This window comes from Taudactylus pleione, unplaced genomic scaffold (assembly GCF_031769625.1).
Source record: "Taudactylus pleione unplaced genomic scaffold, aTauple2 ptg000007l, whole genome shotgun sequence".
Taxonomy (NCBI): Eukaryota; Metazoa; Chordata; class Amphibia; order Anura; family Myobatrachidae; genus Taudactylus; species Taudactylus pleione.
Window position 1 is genome coordinate 16,164,489 of NW_028284410.1, and position 14,595 is coordinate 16,179,083.

The following is a 14,595-nucleotide window of genomic DNA, read 5'->3' on the forward strand; positions in this document are numbered from 1 at the left end:
TGCAGTTAAAGAAACATGATTTTGTAGCGCACAGGCTCTAAAACTCAGGGGGAGATGTATTATAGCAGCACGGATTGTGGCGCTATAGCTCTTCCTGATTCGCCTCTTTACCGAGGTGAAGCAGTACCAGCAAGATGTACTCGTATGACCATCTCATCTGCCAATGGGGGATCCCTGACAGAGCCCACAGCGCATCACCCTAGTGCTGATGCGCTGTGTCTCACCTCCTGGCCACCTCCACTGGGCATGTGCGAGATCTCACGTGGAGCTCGACAGCCGCCACAGCCAGGGACAGTGCTGTTCCTGCTTTGGTGGAAGGGCAACCACAGCTGCAGCTGTTGATATCGATAGCTGCAGCCGTCAGAACTGTCAGTGCCCCTGACTATTCTTACATTGCCTAGCATATCGGCATATCGGCGTGCTATCTTGTAAATAGCAGTGCCGATAATGACAGGGGCACATAGCGCCTCTATCATTTACCACACATCTCCTCATTAATACATGGGGGAGAAGTGATATTAGCAGCACATAATATGCACTGATACCACTAATCCCACTAACACACTTTCATACATCTTCCCATAGTTCAGAACCAAAGAAAAACAGTAGGGCTGGTTGCTGGGGCACTCTTGATTCAAAATCTGTATAAAATATAACTTTTAATAATAAATATTAAAATTTAAGAAGCTCCCTACACTGTATCCAGTTTGTTTACAATATTAGATAAGGAGTATGGCGAAATTATTTTTTATTATTTATTTAATACAGGGGTATCAATCTCCAGCTATAGTATGTCAAAGAAATTTGACACATACAGTACATCAATTGTATAAGGAGATGATTACCCCGATACCCTGAAAACACAATCTAAATCATGATGGTTAATTGACAAGTTCATATGTGTGTGGGAACAATAATGAAGAAATGATATGCTGTGTAACCATTCTTTTCCCAATTCACCTCCTATGTATTTTTTATCTGCAGCACCTGATATTCCCTGGTAGTCTCCCACTCAAGTACTAATCAGGCCCAACACTTTATAGCTTCTTCATTATTGTTCCCACACACATATGAACTTGTCAATTAACCATCAGGGTTTGGATTGTGTTTTTCAGGGTATCGGGGTAATCATCTCCTTATACAATTGATGTACAGTATGTGTAAAATTTATACATACTATAGATGGAGATTGATACCCCTGTATTAAATAAATAATAAAAATAAATAATAAAAAATAATTTTGCAGTCCGTACCCTACTAACCGAAATTATTTCTACCCCGCTCTCATGCACCCCAGCAAATTATTTGCTGTGCACTCCAATCGACGATCTCTCCAATACCACAAATAAATTGGTACTCCATATAACCTGTGCACCAAAATATCAAACTGCCCGCAACTGGAAAAACCTAGCACCCCTCCCCGACAGGAAATCATGAACAGTATTTGGTTCAAAATGGAATATATTACCAGTTTAAGGAATAACAACATTGGGAAGTTCCATTTGATTTGGCGTCCCTGGTATTCCTATCAAAACTCCCCTCTCCCAGGTCTTGGTTAGCGCCACCTAAAATCTCTCTTCTTTCTCTTCTCTCTTCTTCTTTTCCTTATATCTGTCTTTTTTTATACCCAGGATCGCCCCCTCCCAATTTATTTCCTGTTTTCCTATTATTAGACCCCCCCCCTTTTTTTTTTCTCTACCTCTCCCAGTCTTAACCCCCCCCCGTAACCTTACTCAGAATTTATTCACGATTGATCTCTCCTAACGATGAATTGTTTTGTATTCTATAAATAGTTGTTACTATTTATATGTAACTATTTAATTCTGTTGTACTACAGTTCAATGTTCTATATTTTGTTATTGTATGGTATGGTTAACTCTGTTCAATAAACGAATACAAATGAAAAAAAATAATCATTTCGCCATACTCCATATTTATTATTGTAAACAAACTGGATACAGTGTGGGGACCTTCTTAAAATGTAATATTTATTTTTAAAAGTTATATTTTATACAGATTTTGATACAAGCGTGCCCCAGCAATCAGCCCTAGTTTTTCTTTGGTTCTGAATGATAGATTTTGGGCTTTGGGAGCACCACGAACGTAGTAAATGGTATATTATATCATAGAGATGCAACATGTTGGTACATAACAAATTAATTATAGAATTATAAAGTTCTGTGCGGTCCCACTCTTTTTCTGTGGATCTTCCCATAGTTCTCAGGATCCCAAACAGTGCATGTTTTCCAGGTCTCATCACAGAATCACAAGTGAAATAATTAGCTTCACCTGTGGAACTTTTAAAACGTGTCAGTGAGTAATGAATACACCTGTGCGCCTGCTAGGTGACCTGGAAATCGTGAACTGTTTGGGGTCTGAGGACTGAGTTTGAGAACCACTGTTCTACCAGATTGCTCACACCTGGGTGACATATCCACCGACCCAGGGATCTGCAGACCGTATTGGTAAGCCAATACACACTTGCTAATCTGCCGCCCAATGTGTCTGCGCTCACATCACAACTCAGCGGGCATTTAAATTTGGCTGCTCAGTTGAGATGTCAGTCACAAGCAGTCCCTGCAGCAATTGTACAGATGTGCCAAAATATTTGCAAAATATATCTGCATCGGTTGTGCTGCAGAGCAGATATGTCTGTACACACACGCTGATGCACTACAGATATAGTGCCTGTTCAATGGAACGAGCGATTTATTCATCAGTGTGTACCTGGATCACACTCTGACCCAGCTTTCATCAGAAGTGGCTGTTGCCTTAAAAACAGGACTGCAAGTTATATCATTTGTTAGATAAATTAACCGACAGAGATTAAAGGATGTCAACTCAAGTCCAATCAACTCTCTTAGGAGCAGCCCCGAAAATCAACTTTCCCTAGTAAGGCGAATAAAAATTTTTTTTCAGGGATCTTTAACATGGTGCCGTCCCCCAGTCACGATCTCCAACAAGAGCTGTCCCGATGAGAAAGAAGAAAGTAATTATTTGCACAATTATTTTACTTCTTGGTTCTGACTCATTTGGCTGTGCATGTGCAGTGCAAACTAGTTGTGATTGGCATCAAGTTTAGCTACAGCCCACGCAGAGAGATCACACGATCCTTCTCCCGCCAGCTGCTCCATAGAGGTAAGCAGGGTAATGCCGTCTACAGATGCTGTTACCCAGAGCCGTAACTAGACTTTTTGGTGCCCTGTGCCAGAAAGAGCATTGGCGCCCCCCTCATTTTTTAAAGGGACATAATGCACCCAAAAAAGGGCCATAGCTTCATGGGGAAGGGCCAGGGAAGAGATAGGAGAGGCCAGGAGATGCTGGGCATGAAATAAGAGGAAGCTACAAGCAACAATGATAATAAACAGAAATTTGACAGGCCCAAACAGCGCCCCCTGACCTGTGTTGCCCTGTGCGATGGCACCGGCCGCACTACCCTAGCTACGGCCCTGCTGTTACCCAACACAGACATGTTCAATTGCACTATTGCAATGCCCCCATACATTTGTGCATCAAATGCAGGCGATATCTACAACATCTAAAGCTTTTTGCATTGGTAAATATATACTGAAATGGCTGTTTCCTCATTTCTGTAACTGACGGCTTGATAAATAAACCCATTTATGTGGCATGAGATGAGGAACTGAAGTAGCCTTGCAAACATGGAATTGCTTATTAAACAATAAAGAGTATCACTTTTTCTTGGAGTAACAGTAGCTGAATTAATGCACGAGATATGATCGCAGCCAACTGACTTGTAGCTGACACAGTTGCATCCAATGCAACTGTGCCATTCCGCTGCATTCCCCCATCTGTTATGGAGGAACTCTGTTCTGCACATGTGCAGAACAAATCTCTTCCTCCTGCTCCGACCCCTTGGGAGTGATGTTGCAGTCTGTCATCGGTCCACCCTGAACCAACCCTCCACTGTGCTCTGCATTAAGGGCTGGGCAATGGCAGGGGGAAATATTTTGGGTAAGAAAAAAAAGTTATATTGACCCTTAAGGGGGTTATTATAAACACAATGGGAGGAATTCAATTCAACGCGATGTTGAATAGCTGCGGGAGGGACCTCCCCCCAGCTATTCAATACATCACGCTGTTTGGGCGTGCTAAGGATTTCTTCTCGCACCCGCCTGGGGATGCGAGGAGAAATCTGACCAAAGTGCTGGGCGCGCAGCAGTTTTTCTGCTTAGCATGGCGCTAACAGCCGCGCGCCCGGCACTTTGGTCAGAGAATGCCGGTTAATGTGCCTTAACACCCTTGTTAAGGCGTGATAGGTGCAATAACCGTCATTCTCCGACCACACAGCGCACTGAATTGAATATCTATTCAATTTGCGTTGAATTGAATCGCCACCAAAGTGACACATGGATGGGGTTACTAAACAGTGGGGTCCTATGGGCACCTATGGGTGAGGGGGATGTGATGACAGGGATTAATCAGCCCTAAAGGGGTGAGGGGCATTACCACCAGGGCCGGCTCTAGGGGTGTTCGACCAGTGCGCTTGAACAGGGGCGCCACCCATAGAGGGCGCACCCCTCCCCAACATCCCAATTTCAGTGGGACAGCACCAACGTGGCCCGTGGGTGGTGAAATCGGGAGGTTGGGGACCTCCACCGCCGCGGCGGTGCCGGACCCCAGAGTCTGAATGGATACTGCTCGCATGCGCGTGGCATCCATGCAGTGACTGGAGAGGGCTGGGGGAAGCCCAGCTAGTGAGGCTCCCCCCAGCCTGACGTTATTTGGAGGCATGCCATGGTAAGTAGGCCACACCCCCATTTTTGGTCGTGCGCACTTTCACGAGCCGGCACAGAGTGCTCCGAACCCTGGAGCCGATCCTGATTACCACAAGGGATATGTTGCTGCTAGAGGATCTTTAGACACTGGGGGTAGGTAAATCATTTTACAATAGGGACATATGGACATAGGGGGGATGTGAGACACCGCTTAGTCATTCTCAGGGTCCATAAACAGAAAGAGTTTGTTTTGAAACAATCCCACCTACACTAGAAGGTGAATAATTAAACCATTAGTGAACAGAGCTGTTATGAAATGGCAATACTTTAAAAAGGTCTTGTTTGTCTGAGAAGAAGACAAAGTGCATTACTAGGTGTAATGGTCAAAGGGTCATGTGGGGGCTCTCTGATTCCATATAATGTGGTATGTGGAGGTCTGATGGCATATAAGGGGCACATATGTGTTTGACTAAGTGGGAGGTATATTTGCGAATCTAATGCTGTTAATCCTTTTTTTTTTTTTCTTAAATGGTTGTAATTCTACTACAATTCTGGACCCCCTCCCCCTGAACACACTCCCTTAATTTACAAATAGACCACAGATGCTAAATGAAGCACTGTTTTGTGTTTGCATATTAACAGTTTGCAATTAGATCTAAAGGTGATTTTAATGAAGATTTTATGTTGAGTTTTTAGATGACATTATGGACCAATCTATAGCAATCCAAGACACACTGGACAAAGGAGAGAACTGTGCTGTAGTATCCTTTATTTGCAATGCTCTCAGGCTGGTTTATCTTTAGTAGATACTATTTATATAAATACTGCATGATTAATATCTATGATAAACATTTTGCCTAATGCTATCCTTAGTTCAGTTATAGCAGCTGACCACTTACTATTTATAATTTACTAACAAAATGTAATCATTTAAAAGGACTGATGATGGATAAATACTGCTTTTCATTTTATTATTGAATTTGACTAAACCATCCCATTCTCTGTAAGAGAAATTTGGTTGCCTATCTAGCAGATCCCTAGCACTGCCATATAACTGGGATCTCTGGATCCTCACCTGTATCGCCCAGCTTCTGAACGGATGAGTGCCACAGGCGGGAAGAATGTGTGTTTGTTAATAGTTTTATTAAGAGTTACAAGACCAGAAATATAAAAAAAAAACATATCAAAGTGTTCAGTGGAAATTAAATTGTAAAAATAATAAAAATTCTGGATTGCATTCCTTAATGTACGGTTTCATGCAGTACAAGGAGTCTTAATTAACCCTCACAGCAATGAAAGCAGACTGGTGGGACTGGTAGAGAGCAAGGAGACAGCAGCGTGAGTATGAATCATTTTATAAACACTTGTATTTTTTAAATTGCTGCAGTTCGCACAAATACATGCCACAATAATATTGAAAGGGTTAGTGCCCCCCAAAACAGGACCATTATGATTTTCAGACTTTTACTTGTTACTGGAAATATTTGATTGTGGATTATATACTTTCTTAAATTGTGTTCTCAAAGTGACAGACTAGTGATATTAGGATCCTATAACTGTTTTACTGCACTTGGTACCCCAGGACAAATTGTCCCTAAGAGCCTGCTGCCTAAGGCAAGCTGCGCTCCCATTCTCATGTCAAAATAGGCCTTACAGTCACCGTCACAGTACCCAAAAAGGGTGAAATTATCACCTCATTGTACATAGACTGACCATTAATCCAAATGTGTATACAGCCTGATCTAAGTGCGACCTAGCATTACATCTAGATTACAGCTTTTTAGGGTCTTTTATTTCAATAAAGAAAAAAATAAATGTATGTTTCTGTACTATGAATAATTATGTGACATTGTAATTGACTCTGAATTGTTCCTCATATACTATTGTTTTTACATATGAACTTATTTATTGTATATCCTTGATGCTTCAATAAAGACAAAATTTAAAAAAAAAAAAAATATCTGTTCTGTTATGTGGATTTTTGCAGTGCAACATAACTCACCCTGTCTAGCCTGATTCTAGTTACCACTCTAGCAGAGGAACCCTAGGCTTGTCATTCCCCTTTTTTTTCTGGAAAACAGTCTTAGCCTATCTAGCATTGGGGATTGTTAAAGATTTTAGTGGGGAGCGCACTGATTTATTTATTACAGTGCTAAGGGCCTGATTCAGACCCGCTCGCAAGTGCATAGCGCTCACAAGCGGGTCGATGGTGGGCCAGTGCGCACACGAGCCCCGGAGCGAGCGCAAAAAGCACTTGCTCCGGCGCTCGCATCCAAAAGGGGCGGCTGTCGATGGTGATCGACAGCTCGCCCCATTTGGAAGGCGGGGAGGGGGGGGTGGCTGGGCAAACGGAGGCGTTCCTGCAGGAACATCTGCCGTTTGTAGGCGGCCCTACTGACATCACTCGTGATGTCAGTAGGTGGACTTCCTGCTCGATTAGAGCAGGAAGTCCACTGGGGCTTGCGGCCACGAGACCCTACCGTAAGGGTCTCGTCGCAAGCGCGATGGTCGCGATGGTCTTGGTCACCTGGCCGTTCGCAATAGCTGTGGGTGGTCACCCACAGCTATGTGAGCGGCCAGGAGGCCGCACAAAAAACCCCCCAAAACGCCCTGATTCAGAGTGAGCACTCTTTCAGAGCGTCCAGCTCTGAATCAGGCCCTAGGTACTGCACAGTTAATTCAATTCAAATAGTGGAGATTGAATACTGATTGATTGCAATTTTACAATGTGCAGTAAGAGTCTACCAAGTGCCCAGTAGGTGTACTACAATACAGGCATTTGTCCTGAGATCGGAACGAATGCCCTTGACCGAGGATTGCCTGTCCACACTTGAGCGAGTTAAAGAACGACGGAACTATCACTGTTCCGTCCTTCATTAACTTACCACAGGTCGCTAGCAATATCGCTAGGTTTGATGTACAGCACATTAAACCTAGAGACTGTCACTAGCGACTGTGGGAGCACGCAATCACCGGTACACACTGAGCGATTGTAGGCGATTTGTCGTTAGGATTCTCCAGTGTGTACCCAGCTTGACTCCTTAACAGGACGATGTGATTACATTGTGACACACCAGGTTTCCACGCTTGCTACTACAATAACAATGTCTTGTGTAACTTTTTTATTTATATAACCTCATGATAATTGTATATTAGAGGTTGTGGTGGACACCGATGCATAGGGCCCATATGCAGGGTGCAATCCAATTCATCCCATATCTTTATCTGTTTCCCTTGTCAATTGACTAATCAAACCTTATCTTTGGCTAAACAAGATATAGCTCTGGTGGTCAGGTACTGTATATATTATGGCAGCACTAGGTTTTTGTAATATTTTATAGTCTGTATTTAAATTAAGTAGATGTTCCTGCCTTCTGTCTGAATGCAGCATGGACAAGGTACAGTACAAGGGCAGAAAAAAATCTGATGTTTCCTGGCTATCATTGGAATCCCAGGGAGATGTACTAATCCTTGGAGGTTGGTACTTTATATCTGTCCACTTTATCTATACTCCTAACTGTCACTTTTCAAACACTGCCTGTAAAGTGACAGGAGCTGATTAGTTGGTACTTTATCCCTCTCTATTTTATTTCTCTCCAAGACTTAGTACATCTACTGTGCAATCTGCTGGGTAATGCTGAGAAGTGTGCACTTGTCTTTTTTGTGACATGGGGTCATGCCGTTGCGGTAACCCTTATAACTAGTGTAGTTGCATCACTGAGAATAGGCTTTGAAACCCCACTACCTTGTGCATTTTGGTACATAACTGTGCTATACACTGATGTGTCTCCCTTATCTTCAACAGACTATTTTTATACAAGCACAGGAGAATGGCAATCTGTGCAGAGGACGTGTCGCTGGATATAATTGTCCCATTGGTAGAAGGAATTATCATTGAAGAAGGTATTCTATTCTGTAGGTATAGTCACAGACAGTATTAAATAGTTCTATATATAGCACTTTCTCTAATAGGACTTAAGCTCTTTATATTTGAGGATAACAATACATAATACAGTGAAGTTGATGCAGCCAACTTGGACGCACTACAATAGCTACAGTGAGAAAAATGCAACATATGCAATACAGTTGTAGTGGTACAGTAACAATAAGCAGGATGTAAAATAATTGTCTGCTGCACGCATCATTCATCATATCCACAACTGGTGAGGCAGCCTTTTTGGGCGCACAGGGTGGTTCATGCAGAAAGATAAGCAATGCGTAGAAATATAATAAGTGGTGTAAAACCAGGAAACAAATCAGATATCTATGTCATATGATATACATACTGTAGATCATCAGTTACACAGGACATCCGGAATACAAGATACACCCCATGAATCAAATGTTCATGTATTGTTCACTATAGTCACAAAGGTACCAGGTGAACCAGTCATCTTGGGTGCTCTACATAGGTTCCATTGGGCAGGAATATCCATACCTGAAGATGTGGCACTCAGTGGGGAAATACTGAATACAAGGGGTGAGATAAAATATTATACATTGAGGGTTGTTTGAAAACATATCCGGGATACACCCACATACAGTATAATATACCATAAAAGACCACATAAACCACAGAATGTGAAGTAGCCATCTTGGGCAGGTGCTCAATAAACAAACTGTTAGTGGTCAGGGGTAATAGGTAGAGACTGTGTAGTGAAGTTGCAGTAGTGGAGAATGTGACGGGGTATAGGATAACCCAAATTTCAGGTGAGAGAGTTGATGTGGTGATTGAGGCCTCAATACAACAAAAGCTCAAATGGAGTGGAGGTTCAGATGGTACTCTGGTCTGGCTGAGAATCCTGGTTGTTGAGGGCCTAAATGTTTTAGGTCCCCTTAGCTGAAAATATAAGCCCCTGTTGAACTGATCCAGGGTCCCCCCCCTCCCTGATATCTGGCACCCGGAGGCCAATGCTTCTATAGCCCCCGGGAGTTCAGCCACTGACCCATCCCTTTAAAAGCAATTTAAAATAATCATATAAACATCAGTACTGGCACTCACTCTTCCTATGGTTCCATGCCATTTCTCAGTGCTCCACCAGCCATTCACCAATCATTGTGTGTAGACCTCCCACCACTCTGATTAATGAATAGTCAGGGCAATTTGTTGTAACTGTGTAATCACTCACTGCATGGACGTGCCTGGTGGCCAAGAGGCAGACAGAGGATGTTGCCGGCCGCTCTAATTGTGCAATAACAAATCGGAGTAACCATGGAGCATCCACTGACTTGCACTTGGCCGCCAGGTACATGTATGCAGAGCGCAGCAGGTGGTCCGAAAATTGCTAAAGTTCTACCGGCCCATGATGCAGATGCCACCTTGCACAACGTCCCAGTCCGCTCCTGACATCTAATGCAGACCTGCAGGCCTCTGGACAGAATGACATGATTAACACACAGGTAGCAGCATAGTTGTGTTAGTAGATGGATAGATTTTTTAAGTCAAATGGTTTTTATACATTTCAGGAATCTGACTCCCTCCTTTTAATGTGACTATACCATGAGCTGGCATTTGGAGCAACAACATAAATTGTAGTTACCTACTGCTGCCAGTGGATGGCAGATATTACTTACACATACTACAAGATTATTAGAAGATTATTTAATACTATATAGAATACAACCACTTGTTCTTGAAATGTGTCTTTATTTTTCAGTGACACCATATGAAACTTTCCATGTTATTGGTATGTATTTAACTAATGTTTTAATCATTAATTTTAAGCATGGGAATCTTGGAACATGTTGACTTCATTGTGATAATGCTGTATTAAAATGTATTTGTTCTGATTATTTTGTAAAAAAAAAAAAAATATATGTAATATTGATCTCCTCGTATTAGGAGCCAAACCTCCCCATACAAAAAGGAAAGCAGGCGTCACTCCTCCATAGGTGACATAACAGAAGTGACTTTAATAAGGAAACATCACTCTGTAGTCGACGTTTCAAGGTTACACAAACATTTTCATCAGGACATGTGAAGTAAAAGGAACAAAGAACATGTCTTGTGATGACGTCAGCCGTTTTCCCAGCAACCGCTAATGCTACGCTGAACAGCCCGCGGGGGATAAGTGCGAATAATGTGATATGTGCTGTAGTGAAAAAAAATCTAAGCAGGACTATGTATAAAAACTTGTGCAATATATACAAAGATACAAAAATAGTTACAAAGATGATTACAAAAAATGTAATCAAAGTTGCAAATAGTTTAGATACAAAACATGTATCTAGTGAATGTATCCATTTTGTTTCGCACTGTATCAAAATATTCTGCAGTATTAGGGTAAATATTATAATCTTTTCCCGGTATAGAATGTTTCTTGCACTTTCTAAAGAGATTTCTTTGTATGCTGATAAAATACAATATACGGGTGTGGTAGGAAAGTCGACATGTTGACACCAAAATGTTGATATGTTCTGAATGTCAATATGGAAGTTAGGTCGACAGAAAAAATTTGGAATATTGCTTTATGCATATTTTACCCTAAACCTACAGTAAAAACAACACCGATAATGCACTACCAACATTCTGACTGTGAATTTCAACCCTTTACTTGTTGCCCCGATGTCCATGTTGACATTCGGGCCAGATACTCAATATACTGCTCATCACAGATTACAGGATGACTGGTTTCAGATGATAAGCCATTGCCATTCAAATACATTTTTATTGTAATTGGACATACTGTACATAAAACATGGACATACAAGTTAAATAAAATAAATGAATGTTAGAAAACAATTGTTAGGAAGACTAACATACAGGGTAGAGCACTTACTGGTAAAAGACACAAAACTGCGCCACAAATTAAATACTCCACAGTATGATTCAACTAGTAAGGATAGGCCAGTAGCCAGGGAACAGACGCTAGTCACTAATCGTGTCCTCCCTCTGGAATCACCTAGCAAACACATATATATGTACAAGACACACACACTGACCAAACATATAATCATGTATATGTCACACATCAACTAAATACATATTCATGTACATGTCATGCACGCCGACCAACCAAATATTCACGTACATGTAATACACATCTGGGTATGCCCCTCTACATTGTACATCCCTTCCTAACAAACACATCCAGTATTACAATAAACAAATTAACCCTGGAGTTATCATTTCTACCCCTGTGTTAAAAATTTGCACTATCTGCATCTGAGCTGGGTTTCACAGTGGCTGTGTTGTAAACCGATTACTACCGTATACAGATTATTAACATGCTCAATCCAAGTGCTAAGGTGTAACAATGCACTTTTTACAGTGCAGTATGGAAGATTTTTCCTTATTTGCTCTGACTTCTAGTCATTGTTTTGCACAAAAGGGCAGGATTCCTGGTTTATTTTTATGGTTTGGGAACTGCATGCAGAAACTGGCTTTCTCTACTGATGTGTCCTCACACATCTAATCTTAATATGTGACACGAGATGCCTGGCGTGAGTGAACCGCTAGATCCCATGTGACTTTGCTTCCGCCAGGCATCCATTTCACCCAAAAATGCATCTTACTTGCAATGTTATGCGACTAGGACACATCAGGAAACTGCACTGATAAATTTGATATGCAACACTTGTATATCTGTGTGCGACTGAGGGCCTGATTCAGAGTTGGGAATAGACTGATCAACTGATGCACTGCAGGTGGGGTAGATTTAGAATGTGCAGAGAGATTTAGATGTGGGAGGGAGGTGTCCAAACTGACATTTAAATTGTAGAGTAATAATAAAGCTGTGCAGTATTTGTAGGCTACATGTAAAAGCAGCCAGTATTTACCCTACATGCAAAAAAAAGTGATGTATTTACACCCCTTGCATTGCAACATGGTTTGTCCAGGTACACAGTTAAGTTCTATCTCTCTCTCTATTCCCAACTCTGAATCAGGCCCTGAGTCTGTAAATAAAGCACGATGGAACGTGACGTAAAAAAACCGTGGCCGCTGCATCGTAGCACTTCGTATTCGTATTCAGTGGCACACAGATATACAAGTGAGGCTTATCAAATTAACCAGCGCAGACTCCTGGTGCGTCCTAGTCACATCGCATTTTCTGGCTTGGCGCGAAGGACGCCAAGAGGGACTGTTTGCCATGACTGCAGTAACAATGTATGAGGACATATGTGTATTTCTGGAGACCAAAACCAGTGCTTGGTATACAGCCTGCAAGGTGTGACCTCACGGAGCAATAAGTAGCAGCAACTGCAAGCACTATTGTTTCCACCATCTCAGTGGCCATTTTATGATTACAAACTAGCTACTTCTTGCCGTTGCTACTGAAACAGTTCTAGCATGCAGTTCTCAGGGGGCAACTAAGGGGAGGAAACAGCTCAGTGAAAATGTAGCGATTAGCTGGGAATGCCGCTTTAAGAAGAATGCGTCAAACCTACAATTGTGACCATAACCCTAAGGTGGGTACACCCTGTACGATGTATCGTACAATATATAGTACCGTCGCGGATCGGAACGATATATATTATACACATTGTATAGTAGGTACAATCAATATGTAGTTTCCGGCCGTCGTCATTGCATCATCCCACCTGCTGTGCTGCACAGCAGATGGCACGATGCAATCAATTATATGGTGTAGTTGCATGTAGCATGTAATGATGCATTGCGCCATCGTATGCTGGATCGTGCAGTGTGTACAGCGCGCACAATGTATTGTTGCATCGGTCGTCACATTCCTGAGTCGCACCATTGTATAGTGTGTTCCCAGCTTTAGTATGCTGATTTTGCATCCATGATCTCTGCATTTGTCACTCAGGTTCTGACATCACAGTGAGGATAAAGTCTCCAGATATTGAATTAGAGATGCAGCTTCCGTTTGGTTCCCACACACAGGAATTTTTACAGAAAGTCAACCAGTCACTCCAAGGTAAGACATAACTAACAGCTAAGCAGAACTTTTTTCTCTTCTACATTTTTGAGAAATGTTAGCAACTATAATGTAGTTAACTGAACGTCTTATCGCATATCTGTACATTGTCACCGATTTCCTAATATTTCTGGCATGATTTAGAATGTGTGGTAGAGGAAACTTTGCAATGTAACTGAGATTTTTTAAGTGGAGTGTAACAGCCTTTATGTCATCGTTTTATGTAGAAACTGATTGTACAAGTACGATACTACAATAATATGTAATGCATAGTGATGGATTCACTTATCTGGCACCTACAATGGGGATTGTGTAATAGGTTACGAGCTGCAGCAGCTGTGGGAACTCCTGTGAGTCTTCCCTATATTTTTAAAACTGCAAAACCAAGCCGCTTTAAAGATACAGGAAGACTCGTAGGAGTTCCTGCTACAGCTCATGACCTATTTCATAAGCCCCAACATTTTTAGTGTCCTATCAATGGACCTCTTGCTGACATAATGGGTGTATAAAATAAAAGAAAAAAAATCTAGTATTTGAAAAACCTCATTGTGGATAGCCTTACACTAAATGTGTCACAATTATACCAGGTTACTATTTGCTGCTCCCCTCCGGGAGATTTCGGTAGGAGGTCCAGGGTGCTGATGTTGGCGGTGTGGTGTCACGGTTTGCATCATTATTACCCTGCCACACACTGCAAAATGCAGCATTACACAGCAGAAGGTGGAGCTTTAATGACAGGGATCATCACTGAGGAAGTGGTCAGATCTGGGATGGTGGACTACTCTCCTGGTAGTTCCAGAGAAACTCGCTGAAAATCAGGAGTCTCCTGGACATTTAGGAAGTATAGTCATATACGTTCTTATTCTTGATGCTTTTCATCTCTGAATGTAATGCTGAAATCGGTTAAAAGCTGTGATCATATGGTACATTAATTAGTTGGAATTATTGTGAGGTTTTTAAAGATATATTATTGTATT

The 14,595-nt window shown here is 41.9% G+C and overlaps 1 protein-coding gene and 1 long non-coding RNA gene across 2 annotated transcripts in view; one reads left to right on the plus strand and one right to left on the minus strand.

Moving 5' to 3' along the window:
* LOC148542923 (uncharacterized) overlaps positions 1-14,595 on the minus strand; it is a 231,071-nt gene that overhangs the window by 32,140 nt on the left and 184,336 nt on the right. The gene's annotated exons all lie outside the window — the stretch shown is intronic.
* Positions 1-14,595, plus strand: part of INPP5B (inositol polyphosphate-5-phosphatase B) — a 179,305-nt gene that overhangs the window by 1,828 nt on the left and 162,882 nt on the right. Inside the window, exons 2-6 of the mRNA XM_088462293.1 lie at positions 5,436-5,499; positions 5,997-6,077; positions 8,545-8,642; positions 10,397-10,426; positions 13,508-13,618. Of these exons, the coding sequence (XP_088318419.1) occupies positions 5,444-5,499; positions 5,997-6,077; positions 8,545-8,642; positions 10,397-10,426; positions 13,508-13,618 (376 nt within the window). The 5' untranslated portion in view covers positions 5,436-5,443. The remainder of the gene's footprint in view (positions 1-5,435; positions 5,500-5,996; positions 6,078-8,544; positions 8,643-10,396; positions 10,427-13,507; positions 13,619-14,595) is intronic.